Below are 16,832 nucleotides of genomic sequence, written 5' to 3' on the forward strand. Positions count from 1 at the left end.
GGAGGAGGAGGAGGAGGAGGAGGAGGAGGAGGAGGAGGAGGAGGAAGAGAAGACGAGGGAAAAGAAAAACATTAGATCAGCTAGTGCTGATTCAGAAGTCTAGACGGATAAGGAAAATCCCCAGACAGGCGTACTGCTGTGGAAATCAGGTGAGGCACACTAGATGACGGCTCACCTCACTCTTTGGATCAAGCCAAGGTTGCCAGGAATCAGGCTGGCCCTCCCTCCCTCCATCACTCTCTTCCTCAGTCAGAGGCAACCTCCCAGGCTACAGTTTCTCTGACCCCAATCCTTGCTCCTCCTCCTCCTCCTCCGCCTCCTCCCACCTTTTCTCTGCCCCTCCTCCTTCCTTCCTCTGGACATCACCACTTTGACCTAAATCCCTTTATTTAATCTTCATCTTCTTCTCCTCGTCTTTTGGATAACAATCAACCCCCTAATTGTCTTAATCTCACTGGTCTTTTATTGTCCCCGGGGTGTCAAGCGTACTGCAGAACAAAAACATTAACCACAGATCAATACTTGGCATCAGGCCGCAACTTCCACCACCGTCTTTATTGATTTTTTTCTTCTTACTAATTTAAATTTGAGGTGCACTGCTTATGGATTTAATTAAAACATAAAAGGGGTAGGGCATGTCAATTTTAATAGAGAAAATAATCTGTGTCGTTTGTCAACGAAAAATCTCATATATCTCAATATCATATTTCACTGATATCATTCAGTGTTTCATGGAAAGCAAAATGTAATAAAGAGATGAATTACAGTAAGACCTGAGGTGAAGGACAATATATTTCAAATTTTGGAAATGTAAAGATAATATCCACATTTTGTGCATCTGGGGATTCAATCCAACTTGAAAGCAGCAGCACAAGCCAGCAATTGTAAACACCTTCAAATCTCCCCCAAGCCCTTTTGTTATGCTCTCTAAATAAAACAAATCTGAACATTGTCAATTTCTAAAATGAGAAGCTTATGGAATAGCACTCTCAGTTATATTACAATAAGGCTTTGGGCCCTGAGCCAAAGATATTAGCTTCAGAGCAGCGGTAAGCCCAGGATCAAGCTAAGGTTAGACTGTGATTTGTGTGTGATTTTGAAATAACAACCGGGATGATAATCAAAATATTCAGAATAATAACGGATTATCTGTTTCAGTGGCTGCACTCCGCACCATCTGTTAAGGAGTCGGGCAGGGTGTGATTAATGTTGTTCACTTGTGTGTGTATGTGTGTTTACATGTAGGCACATATACAGTATATATATAGTATTTTTTTTTTTGTATTTTATTTTACTTTTTCCACTTGCAATATGCATATGTGTGTAATTTTGTGTCCATTACAGTATTTCAAGATGTTGTGTCCACAGAATAAGAAATCTCCTTTTTTTTTTACCCTCATGCATTTTCAACTCACTCCTTGGCACATAGTTTTTATTATTTAGTTTTTCTTATGTAGTCTCTAATTAACACACCTTTATTTACACAGTTTTGTCATCACCATCCTTGTTTCCCGTCTTACAACATCAACAGCTCAGCCCCTCCCTCCGCCTCTCCTCAGTCCCTCTCTCTCTCAGTGGGTGAGTCTGGAGCTGCATAACAGTCAGATGACACGATCTGACTCGGCTCTGCTGTAATCTGACATGGCTAATCTAATCTCTCTGTCTTCGCAGATTGGCAAACTACCTGGGTCTTTCCAGCCAATTATGGCCCATCTGTACAGCACGCCATGCAGGTCAAAGCCAGCCACCGGGGAGGCCCGGCAAGCCAAGTCAGGCCACTGCAGGGCTCAGGCTGTCTAGGGCCCAATATAGCTGCTTCCATAACAGCCCATCTGCACGTGACTTGGCCTGGTCCACTTTCATCCCCTGTGGCCCAAAAGATTAGGGATCCTCCCCTAACTTAACTGCTAATTAAAGCACATACAGTTGTAAGGCAATTACCAAAGCAATGATTCGTGGCTAAATGGGCTACTTTGGCACCAAATGTCTCCATATCAATATTGTTTCTACAATTCAGAGAAGGTTCCATTTCTACAAAGTAAAATAACATGACATTTCACAACGTGAACTTTTAGCATTTACATTGTTAGATGTAGTCCAGAAAAAAACAATATAGCAGTACAGGTTCTTCAAACAACCTCAGACGGTCAGAAATAAGTAACACGGTTTAAACTTGTATTAGCAAATTTGATCACAATTTATCATAACATGAATTAGGTGTGGCTATTGTAAGTATATTTTCATAATATTTGTATTCAACATTTTAAAGTCTATGACCTATTGAGCATGTAACGTGCATTATCTTATTCTTTAGGACTAATCATTTTTTGTAAATAAAGTAGAAATAATGGGATCTATTCATTATTTTGATTTTTGACTTATAAAATAAATTGTATTGTCTATGCATAAACTAAATACTCGTTATTTTATATGATGTTTGTAATATCGACAAGACAGAGAGGTAAATACACAGACACAAGGTCAGAGGCCTTCTAACAGCTTATTTTCTCATCAAGCCAGTCTCACTTAATCACCTTAGCTAAACTAGTTTGAAATTAGCCCTCTTTCTAACTCCCTGTCCTCCATCTATCCCCTCCTTTCCACCCCAGTCATTTTACAGCTTTATGGATTAGACAGATTACTCGTCTGAAACTCTGTTTTTGTTCTTTCTCTCAGTTTCAGTCCCTGTCTTTCCATCTTGAGGGGTGTTAAGCTAGGATGGAAATTGTCTCAACTTGTTGTTTTACTTTGAAACCTGTTACAGATGAGTTTATAATACATAACATGTGTCTCTTTGTGGTCCTTTTGTGTCTGTTTGTCGTTGTTTTGTGTCACTCCCTCTGAAATTGTATTGGACGTTTTGTAGTTCTTTCGTGACTATGTTTAGTTATTTTGTGTGTCTTTGTAGTCATCTTGTGTCTTTTTGTGGTTTGTTTTGCCCCTCTTTATAGTCGTTGCGAGTTTCTTTGTGGTCTTCTTGTGTCTCATTGAGTTGTTTTATGTTTCTTTGTGGTCATTAAGTATATTCCTGGTTGGGACATGTATCTTTGAGTGACATTTGGCGAAAGGCCAGGGGGTCCCCCCACCACCTCGGGTCTGTGCCCGGTGGTGCCCGTTCAGTAATCCATCCATTGTTAAAGTGGTGGAATGACATGGGTACATGTTTATATTGTGAGACAAAGCTGCCACTATTTACCTCTACTGGAAAAGCAGTTAGGGAATAAGTGAATCTCAACTGTGTAAATACAGAACCTTTCAACTCGTTTGGGAATTATTTTCAGTGTTTTGACATTTAGGAGTGGCAAAGTGACTCATATCTGTCATACAAGTAAATAACATGGAAATGCCATCAAGTGCTTCTTTGGCTTGGCACTAAAAATTGTGGATGTTCCCCAACACGGGAACACATATGATTGTGGTTTTCGGGTTGTATGTGTTATTTTGTGTTTTGATGCCAGTTAATGACTCTATTTGTCATCAGAAATACTACTCTACCTTCCCGAAAGAAAAAAAGAAAGAAGCAGGGAAAAAAGAGAGACAGATGAGTAATATGGTTGTCAGATCATTATTTTGAATCACTCTACAATACATTGGAAAACACCTTTCACCAGGAAAACACATGACGCGTTCACTCTATCAAAGAAATAATGACAATGCCAACCATAGTTGTTTAATCAGTCAACTCTTTCGACAATCGATTAAATCATTGAAGTGAAATGCCAAGAAAGAGTGCCAAACATTTGGGAGCAGCTTCTCAAATGTGACGATATACTGCTTTTCTCTGATTTATGTCCTTGTAAATTAAATATCTTAATGCTCCAGACTGATGGTTGGACAGAGCAAGACATTTAAATACGTCATCTTCGTATCTGGAAAATTGTGATGGTCACTTTTCACTGTCTTTTGAAAATGTTCTAGATTTATTAAACAATCAATAGGACATTGGTTAGGTGCAGCCTAGAAAGCTTGTCAGGTTTTGAGAGACACTAGTTTGCCATATGTTTTCTGATTACTGGGTGTCGGTAAGTAGGCTCTTCTATCTTACTTACAAATCCAACAGACTCAAAGTGATTATGCTTTGTCACCACAAGCCTGTAGTTTTTTTTGTTAGAAATGTACAACTTCCTTTTGCTCACGCTCTGTCACTAGTGCTTGCATGCAGACCTGTTGCAAAAACATCCCCTTTTCTTCGTTCAGTTTCAGACTCTCAGTGGATTTTAGTCAGCTTAGTGTTGATTGAGGCGTTTCTGCTGGGCCTTTTCTACATTTTATTTTGTAACTACATCTCATTTAAAAAAATAGTTTTTAGCAGTTCTACTTTTTTGGACACAAATGATATGGCTTTTACATCCCCGATCGAAAACTAACTATTTCCCATATGATTATTTTTTGGGTGGGGGATGTTATAAATTGCGCAAATGATCCTCTAAATAACAAATACGCGAGTGCATAGTTACTACGGCTTTGCCTTTAAGCCATCACTTGTCTCGGGTGACACATCATTTCCTGTTTGAAGAGCGAGCGGGTTGTAGAAACGCTTGTGTTGGTTGGTGTGTGTGTGAAAATAATTCTTTCACTTTCACTTCTTCAAGACTCCATTGATTCGGTGGTGACGCTGCATTCAGAACAATTAAAGATAGGGGAGAAAACAACACAAACAAACAAAGTAGCAACAGAAAATCAACTCAGGGAGACAGAGGAACACATTAGGAAGCCCCGTCATGGCGTTTGAGTACCCGGCTGCACGGAGAGATGAGAGTAAGGTCAGTGTCGAAGTCCCGCTGCTTGCTTTCTCTCTCTGTCTGTTTGTCTTTCCGTGAAATGATCTGGAGGAACACACGAGCAAGAACAACGAGACCAGGAAGCGGCAGAGGGTTAGAAAGGCCAATGGCGACTGACTGATCAAAAACAGAACTTTGAGAAGTAACGTTAACTGTTTCACTTTGCCTCCTCGTGACAAATGAGTCAAAAGTCCTAACATTAGCACCCCACGAGACAATATACCAGGACAAATGTGGTCATAATGCTAATTCTGACAGAGCTTCATTGAGGTGTGTCGCAGTTAAAGTAGCGTTGCTGTAGGCTTCCTAATAACCACTGTTGCTGTGTATGCAGGGCTGCAGCCAGGACTTTCCTGAGTCACTATTTCCAAACATCCCCAGCCACGTAAAAGCATTTAAGGCCCTAAATAACAAAAAGCAATCCCCCTCAGCACCGGTTTTTTTTTTTTTTTTTTTCTTTTTTCTCCATTCTGCTGATTAGCTTTGTTTTTTTAAAATTTGTATTATCTGCCAACAGGATGGTATAAAGGCTGTTTCAAAAGAATGAATTACTGGTTTAAATCCGTTTAATATGAATTGAATGTAGTTTTGTAAAGATATTTAATTTGATACCAAAGACAACTAAGACAACCAGAAAAAAAGCTGGAACGAATAATTTGAGGCTCTTAAAAATTGCAGGAAAACAATTATAAAAAGTTGTTGCTTCTGTTAAAAATATCTTCAGCTCTTATTGAATGAATAAATAAATGAATGAATATTGACTTTTTTTATTTATTCTTATTTTCTGTCAAGGAAAGTCCAGTTTGAATGCTGCAGATTGTTCTTGTCTAACTTGTAGGTGGATGACCACCATGGAACTAAGATCTGCGATCCCTACACATGGCTGGAAGACCCGGATAGTGCAGAAACCATGGTATGTATTGATCTCTTGCAGAAAGCTGAAGCTGCGTCTTTACCAAACTCTCTGCCAATCCCGTTGCTCCTCTCTCTCCTTTTGCATCTCAGGCCTTTGTTGAGGAGCAGAATGAACTGACCATGCCATACCTGGAGCGGTGTGCTGTCCGGGCTCAGTTCCACCAGCGTCTCACTGAGCTCTATGACTATCCCAAATACAGCTGCCCTTACAAAAGAGGGAAGAGGTACTAGTTGAAATTGAAAGAATAGGCACTGCACAGACTGAAAAACACTTATGAGAGGGACTAACTTGAATTTGAAAAGAAAAGAAGCTATACTTGTCATGTTATTTCCAGGTACTTCTACTTCCACAACAAAGGTCTCCAGAACCAGGATGTGCTGTATGTGCAGGACTCTCTGGATGGAGCTGCCACTGTATTCTTTGACCCCAATAAACTCTCTGAAGATGGCACTGTGGCACTGAAGAGTGAGTCAAACTGCAGAGCACATGTGCTGCACTTTGTTGTGCACAGATGCAAAGAGTAAAGATGTTCAGTGCTGAACCCCTTCTCCTTCTCTTTGTCCCTCTCTCTTCATCCAGTGGGCCGTCTGTCAGAGGAGTGTGAATATTTTGCATATGGTTTGAGCAGCAGTGGTTCAGACTGGGTGACGGTGAGTTTCATGAAGGCGGATGATCTCACTCTGCTGCCCGATGTACTGGAGAGGGTTAAATTCAGCTGCTTGGCCTGGACTCACGATGCCAAGGGCATCTTTTACAACTGCTACTTACGCCAGGAAGGCAAAACTGACGGTTGGGAAGATTCACCGTACTCACAAACGCATGCTCCATCCAGAAAACACCTTCGCTACAAGCCTATTACAAATGCATTGAAGACTTAACCCCTTTGTTTGTTTGTTTTTTCTCTAAAGGCACAGAGACCACCTGCAACATCAATCAGAAGCTCTTCTACCACGTCATCGGCACCAAGCAGTCGGAGGACATTCTGGTTGCAGAGTTCCCTGAAAATCCCAAGTGGCACAGCTCAGTAACCGTAAGTCCATAGTAATCTTGAATCAGTCATTATAATCACCTGTTTGTAATCAGTCGACAAAGAGTAGACGACACACAAGTGCAGCTTAAAACCGTTTAAGATATCCACTAGTGGGGTGCTTAAAATTCTGTATAAATTAATAATAAATAGGATCAAGCACACAAGTTAACTCAGGCATTAATGAGTCAGATGGAAGCTATTTGTAGTCCTTTCGTCTGCTGTAGATGCTACTTGGTGGTTCCTGGTTTACTGTACTGGTGACTTTCCACATCTGACAGTAAACATCTTTACACTTCCTAAAAGAGGGTGTACCCAATGTCTTTTTTTGTTTTCATTCAAAGCCTCTTTTGAGGTTTTTAAATGAAGCTTTGAATGTCTGACATTATATTTTATCACCATAGAAAAGAAAAATAATTGATTGAAGTGATTCATCGGATTAAATGAGTCTTTTTATATTATTTTATATTTTATTTTTAATGAATATAACTCGTCAGTGCGGGGCTCCTTTTGTGTGTGGAAAGCATTAGAACAAATGTTGTTGTTTTTTTGTCCGCAGTGAAAATGTTGTTTTTGAAAGTCAAAATGCCAACAAATACGGACTGAAGCAGAATGTATCTTTAGACATTTATCTTTTTTCAATAAATTTGGACTTTTGGCCTTTACAAAGCTCCAGCGTTATTTGAAATGTTTGACTCACACAAGTCTTAAATCTTACACAGCCATAACTGGAATCTAATTCTAGAAATAGTACAATACTAATGATGTTAGTGTGGCCTGATGTTTATCTGCAACCGTGCAGAAATACTGCACTTAAACAATTAGTGATCGCAGTGAATCCCTGTGTAGAAGTGGTGATGATCTCTCTAATGTGAATGCAAAAAGGACCTGAATATGTGCTGATATCACTCAGGTCCTTCACTCTGTTACAAAAGTCTCGCATTTAAAACCACACACACCTGTGTGGGAATGCTTGGCATCGAACCATATGTTATCAGTTAAATTTGTACATAAAATGAAAGTAAGTAGTTAAGGTCTGTCAAATAAATGTAGTTAAGTAAAAGGTAAAATTGGAAATACTCAAGTAAAGTACAAGTACCTAAAAATTCGACTTAACTGCTGTACTTGAGTCAGGTTATTAGTTACATTCCACTACTGATTCAACGTCATTTAAAGCTTCATTAGAGCTCATTTTGAAGTTCTTGTACAGAATTGCAAATAGACAAAAACTAATTTTAGAAATTCGGCTGTAAGTTATGTACACTTTTGCGCGTGTGCCATGTCCAGCAATAGTAGCTGTGTGCAAGTTAAAAGTTGTCATAGCAAAAGACTACATGCCTCTTTGTCTTTCTTTGCTTCCTTCTTTCCTGTCTTCATTCCTTCCTTTTTCCAGATATCGGACGACGGCCGATACGCCGTTCTGTCCGTCACTGAAGGCTGTGAACCTGTCAACCAGCTGTGGTACTGTGACCTTCAGCAGCTCCCCGATGGCATCGCAGGTCTGTGAACTTGTGAAGCACTGCCAACTGAGAACAATTCACGTTATTTTCTAAGTGGGATCACAGCTGCAGAATTTATCCTTAGGTCTGCTTTGGCGTGATTGTGACTTCTGTCTACGCATATGATGATACAGTATTCTGGATTTTTTTTCTTTTTAGAAAACAATATGCCTCATCTATTAACCCCAACAATCCCCTCCCTGCTCACAAAACCAAAATAGGATTGTGACTCTTAAATTGATTTTAAATTGATGTAAGACAAGCTGTCAACTAGGTTGTCAAAGTATTGATGAATATTGATCCCCAAATTAAGATATCTTTGTAGAATAAAGCATTTCGTGAGAAGTAAATGTCTCTGGAAAAAAGCATAATTACCAGAAGTATCTATTTATTTTGAAGGGCATTCATTTTTTATTAATCTGCCAGTAATTTCCCAGATTGCAAAGTGATGTCTCGCCATGCCATGTTTTGTTCAATCACAAGTCCAAAACCCAAAGTTATTCACTTAAAAATAATATATGAGAAATAAATAAATACATCAAAACCTCTTCCACATCCAAGCTTGAACCAGACAATGAGTGATTAATGAATTATCAAAATAGTTTGTGATTATTTCTCTGTCCAATAATTAATTAATTAATAAACTAGAATTCCAGTTGTTTTTATTTCAATTGTTAGTAGCACCCGAGCTGCAGCATTAAAACAAAGTTATCTGTCAAGTTTGGGTCACTTTTATGTTGCTTAGCTATGACCTATTATCACCACATCCTGGATATGAGTGAGTGCTGCTTCTGTTGAAAAGATTTGCAGAAAAAAAGTGTAATATCCCAAATTAAACATTCTTGGAAAACCACACCATCAGATTTCTAAGATACCCTAACCCCTACAGCTTCAGGGTATGAAGTAAGAAAAGCCAGTGACTCACCGGTTACTTCACCAGATGTTGAGATTTCGAAATTCACTTTGCAAACTGTTTTCTGGTTTTAAAAACGATCTCCCACTCGCAAAGGAATGTGGACACGATTATTATAATGAAAGGAATATCATGGATCTTTTATAATGGATGTTTTTTGTTGTTATTTTATTTATCTTCTTCTCCAGGTCTGCTGCCATGGGTCAAACTTGTAGACAACTTTGACGCCCAGTACTCGTATGTCACCAATGAGGGATCCGTGTTCACGTTCCGCTCCAACTTGGATGCTCCTCGATACCGTCTCCTCAACATAGACATCCAGAAACCAGACAGGCAGTACTGGACTACCCTCATTCCACAGCATGACAAGGATGTCCTGGGTGAGACTGAGAGGAAACCTCTGTAGAATATGCTGTCGAAGACGTACGTCTTAAAGTCCAAACAGCGGTTTGGCGATTTGTAAAACAGACCTTCGTAGACACGACAGCTGTGGGCCTGTGTTAGAACTTCCGAAAAAAATCTTGCAAAATATTTTTTCACAGAATATCTGTCCTAATATTTTGATGACAAGTCCAACCACAACAACTGGGAAGTTCTGCGTCTGTGGTCAAAGACTGTCGTCAAAGGGATGTCTGCTCAAAAAGTGAAACTTGGCTTATATGTCTTTGTCGTCATTTTTTTTTTATTATGACTTATTTGAATGATGGTAACGGTACCAAGACATCCCTGAAACAGCAGTAAATGTCCAAGTTTCTGAAATATGTGCTGAACATGCACACACCATCAGAAATTTAAAAAAGGTACAGACTATGTACGTAAACAGACACAACAATGACTTCATCTGCGGCCACCAATAAGTGTGGGCTGGTGTATAAACAGATAATGAATGGCACTTCTGTAACAATGTAAAATAGGTCTACATAGTATGATTTATAATTGCTGACAATTATTATACTTTAATAAGCACTTAAAATGTCCTAATAGCTACTTTATATTGTGCTATAAAGCATTCATTTAATTGAATGTTTGGATGCGTTATTAAAAGTGCAGCAGTAAACTGTTACATGTTAAGTGAATAACTAACAAGTGGGGGGGGGTAACAAAAAATTCACTTTTTGATCAAGTTTTTAAATGAATAGGAATTTAGTTATGTTAATATTCATATACAATCAATATTAATACAAAAAAATTGGTCACGGAACATGCAGTCCACAGTAAGGAGTTGACAGTTGCGTCTGATAACATGTTCCGTTTTAAAGAGAGCTCTTACTGTTTCATAAAACAACTGTTAAGCAGTTGGTGGGTAGTGTCATCGGCCCGTTTCTGAACTGACAAGAGGGCTTTGTCTCCTCTGTCGTAATGTTGTCTTGGGCTCAGCTCCCATGCTAGTCTTTTACCTGATACAAAGTATGAAGTCACTGATTCATCGGTTCACTCTGCATTGCCCTTCTTGACACTGACGACTCTCAAAGGCAAAAGGCCATATATGGATTTTTGGTTGCTGTGTGTAATAAACAGGGTAACCGAGAGAAGCTTGTGTAGCACCACTGACTCTACTGAGCAGTATGTCCCGCATTTATCGTATCTTAAGACTGCCTCCTGCTGGCTGTCGAGGAGATTTCATCACGTCACAGTCCACAGTCTATACCTGTTCTAACTCTTTGCGCTACCTGTGCAGTAGCATCTAAATTAACTGAACTAATCAATTTGGTCACATTCAATGCATAGCCATTATATTTGGCTTCATCCCAGGATCATGAGTACTCCTTATTTTCCAGATATATCGGGATAATTAGCAGAGAGGAAGCTGACATCGGTAGTAATGTAGAAAGGAAAACAGACAACACGTACCCTGTTTCCCTTGGACATGGTGTTTTTGATAACACCAGGCAGCTTTCACATGTTATGTTCGCTTTCTATCACTTCCTTTTTCATATCCCCCTGCAGACTTTGTCTCCTGTGTGAACCAGCACCACCTGCTGGTCAACTATCTGCATGATGTGAAGGATATCCTGCAGCTGTGTGAGCTGTCCACAGGCCTGGTGGTCAGGGACCTGCCGCTGGACGTCGGCTCAGTGGCCGGAGTGAGCTGCAAGAAGAAACACTCTGACTTCTTCTACAAGTTCACCTCCTTCACTACACCTGGTGACTCCTCTCTCTCTCTCTTTTCATTCCATAACTTTTATTTTATATTATATATACTTATATTACCAAAATGAGAGAATAAAAAAAGTAGTGAGAAAGCTATGAATCCCACATTAAAAAGAACTGCAAAAACAATTACCATCAATGCACAAAAATAATTAGGGTGGCACTAATTATTTTGATTATTGATAAATAGGCTAATTTTTGTTTTGATTAGTTTAGTTAGTTTTTCTACAAAATGTTGAAAAATTGTGTATTTTTCAAATTTGTCGTTTTGTCCATCAAACAATTGAAAACTCAAGTTGTATTCAGTCTGCTAACATGTAAAATAAAGAATATTTGGGAAATTCTCTCATTTGAGAAACTGGAACCAGGGAACTTTTTGCATTTTTGTTGGATAAATTTGCTTGACAAACAGTTTTATTGTTTTCATCAAATTATCTCACTACATACGAACTTTCAGTTATTGAAATTTCCCCATGCAATGAGTTAAACACACAGTAACCTCTGACCTGTGTGGCCAGGTATCATTTACCACTGTGATTTGAGCGAGTCCAACCCAGAGCCCAGCGTGTTCAGGGAGGTGGAGGTGAAGGGCATCAAGCAGGAGGACTACGAGACCAGCCAGGTGAAGCTCTGCTGGTTTATCTTTTACTTCCCCATACTTCCCCTTTACCCTTTCTCAGTACTGTTATTTTGTTTCCCGTCGTCTTACAGGTTATTCTTGTTCATGTTGTTTCATTGCATCTACTGCATATTCATATCATGATTCAGATTTCCCAGAATCTTATTCACTGTGGTTGAGGAAGTAGTAAATGTTTTTTGTGCACAGCTAATCGTAGACTTCATTTTTATGAAATCTGTGTCATTTTGTAACACTGACGTAAATTACGTTTTCAAAGAAAAGATATATGTTTTGAAGACGCACAAATGACTTCATCTATCTACTCGCATTCATTTACAGGTATTTTATCCCAGTAAAGATGGAACCAAGATCCCCATGTTCTTAGTTCACGCCAAGGGCCTAAAGAAGGATGCCACTCATCCCGTCTTCCTTTATGGCTATGGGGGCTTTGAGCATTCCATACAACCGTACTACAAGTAAGTACAACAGGACTGCTCTCTTCTTCTGCTTTTCACGGACACAGATGAGCACTATTGCGTTCCAAAATGCCTCAAGTGTGGGGGTGACAGAGTAGAGGATATACCAACTTTCTATAAAACAGAGCTGCCATGTTTGCTCTGCACAACCCTCCCCTGCTCTTCACCTGATCCTCTCTGCTGGCTTGTCACTTCCATGTTGTGTGTGATGTTACAAGAATCAAACATTGCGATTTTAAAGTCAGATTTTAATAGGTTTTACTGTATCCTACTTAAACTACATTTAATATTACAATTTTTGTTCAGATTTTCAACATTTATGCTGCTATTGTAATATTGATTGTACTTTCATGGCTGTATTTCCTCTGTCTGTCTTGTCTGTGCTCAGTGTTGCTTACCTGCTGTACGTGAGACACCTGGGAGGCATCCTGGCCGTGGCCAACATCAGAGGGGGGGGAGAGTACGGCCTCACCTGGTACAAAGGTACAGACAACCAAGGAATGCACCCAGAAAGACATTACTGTACGGACTTTGCTTTTTTTTTTACAATGAAGCAAACAACGGCGCCATAACGCTGCCCCAGTGTGTGACTTCAGGCGCTGATCAGATGAAGCGTGTTTTGCAGTTTGCTCCATCTTTGTTGTTGTAGTTGTTGTTGTTAGGCAACCACCGAGTGGTAACATTAGCTTAACACAAACCATGAACTGTACGCTACCTGATAGTTAATAGTACAATTTAAATGAAGGAAAACAATTTACTGGAAATCACAGCACAAATGTTCCTCCAGGTCTGCTGTGGTCTGTTCAGATAATGGCTACAGGTATCCAGCAAAAGTCACACCAACAAGAAAAAATGCTAATGACTCTGGGTGTTGATTTTATTTATTTCAATAGCCAGTGTTTATTAAGGATAATTACAGCTTTTCTAAATTCTAATTCTGTGTTCACAGAACTTCTGCTGATTATTGTGTTTTTGCAGCTGGTACATTAGGGAACAAGCAGAATTGCTTCGATGACTTCCAGTGTGCAGCAGAGTATCTGGTCCAGGAGAAGTACACCACAGCCAGCCGCATCGCTATCAACGGAGCCTCTAATGGAGGACTGCTAGTGGGTGAGTACAGGATCAACTGTGTGCCTTATGTGTTTATGTATTTAGTGTGAAAGGTCCAAAAAATGTTTTTAAGTAAAAAAAAAAAAAAAAAAAAAATTCTTGAGGGAGTTATCCTCCACAAACATAAAAAAGCTTAACAATAAGCCCTATCTGATGTGCTAGAGAGGCAGAATGATTGCTTATTGCAAGATCCACTAAGCAAAAAGTAATATAATATATGAGGGCGTATGGTCAGGCCATGGTGGTATATTGTGTGTGGCGAGGGATGGATGTGGATGCTGCGTATATTGTCCTGCTTTTTGGCCCTTTGCCTTTCACATGTCTGCTCAATGGAGCTTTATTTCTACTTCCACCCCATTTTAACTGCTCACCTCCCACATCCTGTACACCTTCAAGGCTACTAACGACACTTTTACTGTACATATCCATGTTTTTACAGTTTTATAAAAGCAAACTAAGAGCCAGCTAAGATCACTGGCCCATTGCAAGTCTCAGCTGCATTGATCACAATGCGTGCTTTCTATTACGTCTTTGGCATAATTAATAATGTAAAATTAATTCAACAGTAGTTAGCTGCTTAGCTTCAATTAATTTCGCTATTAAACAGCACATTAAACAGAGCTTTGTCACATCATTTACCAAAAGGCTGGCTGCCATATGGCGTCGCACAAACCCAACTAATGACTTCCTCCCTGGTGTGTAAGTGGCGATGTAGGAGTGATTGTGTCCTACAGTGTGAAGCAAAGGGGATGTGTGTAAATCTGAAAGCAAAATGGAATGTTTTACTCATTTTAAATACACACACAGCGGCATGCGTGAACCAGCGTCCAGACCTGTTCGGCTGTGCTGTGGCAGAGGTGGGGGTGATGGATATGCTGAAGTTCCACAAATTCACCATCGGCCACGCCTGGACCACTGACTACGGCTGTTCAGACGACCCGGAGCAGTTCAAGTGGCTCATCAAGTATGAAAAACAAACGCAACAAATCACTATAATATACTTGATGATGCATGAAGTAGTTGTAGTTATCGTACGCTCACATCGTCATGTCTCGCTACATATATTAATATGGTGCACGACTGCCAAGAATGACGAGATTATAATGCCGTTCCTCCGGGATCCGTGCAGTTCTACAACTCGGGCTCAACTGACTCTTGTGTTCACTCACCTTCAGCTCTTTCTGCAAAGTTTACAGTTCTTGTTGTGTTCATCTCTCTATCCACCATGCCACACCATCAAAATGTAGCATTTTGCCACATGTTGATCCTTTTTCTGCTCCGTTTGCAGCATGAATTAGCCAGGCAAACGGTTTGTTGATGGATTTCTGTTTGTATTTTGGTATAGTCACACATGAGAATTCGTCATTGCGTGAAAAAACAACTCATCATGGGATACTACCAAGGGGTTGAAGCACTCCTCCGGTCACAGCGGTCCTGCACATGTACTAAATGTTAATAATTATACAACCGAAGCTCCGTAGCCAAAAATATGGTATTCGGGACAGCCCTAATAATCTAAAACCTACGCACATAAGTCAAAAAAATGGCAGCAAAGCATCTGATTCACAAATCACTCCCATATTCACTCTTCTCTCAGATTCCCTTCCAGTTATCCTTCCAACCAGTCTTTCTCACGCTCTCTCCAGGTATTCCCCTCTCCATAATCTGCCGCAGTCACCTTACTCTGGCCCTCCCTACCCTGCCATCCTGCTCCTAACAGCAGATCACGATGACCGCGTGGTGCCGCTCCACACCCTGAAGTACTGTGCGGCCTTGCAGCACGGAGTGGGCAGCAGCCCTGTGCAGCGTCAGCCTCTGATGGTCAGGGTAGACACCCAGAGTGGGCACGGTGCCGGGAAGCCCACCACCAAGGCCATCTTGGAGGACACGCACATCTTTTCCTTCATCGCTGAGACACTTGGGCTGAGCTGGATCGATTGAAGAGATAATGGTGATGTAAGGGTTATGCAAAATGAGGTGGGGCTTTTTAAAAGGTGAATGATTTATTGTCTTATTTTTGTGGAAACATGCTTTTACTATTTAGTGAAAGACAGAGGAATGCACTGGTACAACTAAAGTAAACGGTAAGAGAAATATGTAAGAAAAATAACAACAGAAGAAGTAATATTACTGTAAAATTAACTACAGAGAAAAACTGAAATACGAACTAATGCCTCTTTTGAAATGTGTAACAATCCAAGTTGATCTGATTGAGATCTGAATTGTTCAGCATCATTGGTGTAAGAAGTATTGAATAAAGTAAATGAAGCACTATCTCAACATCAAAATGTTGTTTTTTTCAATATAACAAAAGATTATGAAAAAGGACAAAAGTTACTTTTAAGTATCAAAAGTACCCTGGTGACATTGGGGTTTTTGGTGCAGTCTGTTCTTTATTGCATGACGTTCTCCACTTCAGTCAACTATCGAATGAAGGCATAAAATGCCAAAAATATATTTAACTAAAATGGCCCTTTTTCAGAGTGTTATATTGTATATTTAAATACATTGTTATTAGTGCTGAATTGTTTCAGCTGATGAAAATAGTTGAAACTGCTTTCTTTATTTGTTCGGTGGTTTAATCTACTAAATCTGAAAATAATTAGATGAGACCATTCTTACGGTCTGTAAGCCAAATATAAATAACACCAGTGATTAGGTTAGCTTAGCATAAAGACTGGAAATGTGGGAAAATGGCCCGTCTGGCTTTGAACAAATCTTATGACCGCTGTATATCTTGAGTAAAATGTCACCCATTTAAAAAAACTTGTGACCTGGTCAATAACTTGTTCCCCCTTGTGTAAAACAATCAATAATGTATTGAATAATAATTTGCTTTGTGCACTATTTATCTGTACAGTAATTAGTAACCTTTGTTGTCAGATATATTAGGAGTTAAAAGTATAATACTTCTCTGACATGTAGCGCAAGTAGAAGTACCATACAATTTTAAAACCAAAGGTCAGGTAAAAGTACATTACTTGGGTGAATTTACTTGCTTTACACCGCTGTTCAAAACAGTCATACCTGTAGGGTGCAGTTCTTATATATGTCAGCAAGTGGCAGTATGAGACCACACAAAACATCCCTGAAGGCTTCACTGTGCACCAAACACTTGAAGGTCAAAGGCTGAGTGTCAGTTTAGTGTCATTCTGCTCGGCTGCCTCATTGAGGGCAGGATGCACTCTGCTAAATCCTTCACACGGTCTGTCTTCTGGTGGATTGAGACAAATAGAATACGTCCGCATGAATCGACAGTAGTAGAACACACGAGAATGAGGGCTTGTATATAAAGGGGTGGACCTGTGCAGTTGTGAGGGGAGACGGAGAGAAAGATGGG

The 16,832-nt window shown here is 39.8% G+C and overlaps 1 protein-coding gene across 1 annotated transcript; it reads left to right on the top strand.

Annotated features, from left to right (window-relative positions):
- The first annotated feature begins 4,531 nt into the window (after window positions 1-4,531).
- Window positions 4,532-15,766, top strand: LOC137872837 (prolyl endopeptidase-like). Its single transcript, XM_068711301.1, has 15 exons — window positions 4,532-4,763; window positions 5,620-5,694; window positions 5,787-5,920; window positions 6,032-6,162; window positions 6,277-6,486; window positions 6,606-6,727; window positions 8,118-8,223; window positions 9,325-9,516; window positions 11,084-11,281; window positions 11,806-11,909; window positions 12,246-12,382; window positions 12,771-12,865; window positions 13,361-13,492; window positions 14,300-14,456; window positions 15,139-15,766. Exons 1-15 carry the CDS (start codon window positions 4,722-4,724, stop codon window positions 15,431-15,433), a joined length of 2,130 nt encoding a protein of 709 aa, XP_068567402.1. The 5' UTR covers window positions 4,532-4,721; the 3' UTR covers window positions 15,434-15,766.
- Window positions 15,767-16,832: the final 1,066 nt, after the last annotated feature.

The sequence above is a fragment of the Cebidichthys violaceus genome, unplaced genomic scaffold (genome assembly GCF_023349555.1).
Source record: "Cebidichthys violaceus isolate CVI_PGR_0920_01 unplaced genomic scaffold, fCebVio1.0.p SCAF_16, whole genome shotgun sequence".
In the NCBI taxonomy this organism is placed as follows: Eukaryota; Metazoa; Chordata; class Actinopteri; order Perciformes; family Stichaeidae; genus Cebidichthys; species Cebidichthys violaceus.

Bases quoted from the DNA above. Each gene is read 5' to 3' on its own strand.
- LOC137872837 (XM_068711301.1), top strand. From the start codon at position 4,722: ATGGCGTTTGAGTACCCGGCTGCACGGAGAGATGAGAGTAAG. The intron at 4,764-5,619 runs GTCAGTGTCGAA...TCTAACTTGTAG, and splicing joins CACGGAGAGATGAGAGTAAG to GTGGATGACCACCATGGAAC. The intron at 6,487-6,605 runs GTTGGGAAGATT...TTTTCTCTAAAG, and splicing joins CCAGGAAGGCAAAACTGACG to GCACAGAGACCACCTGCAAC.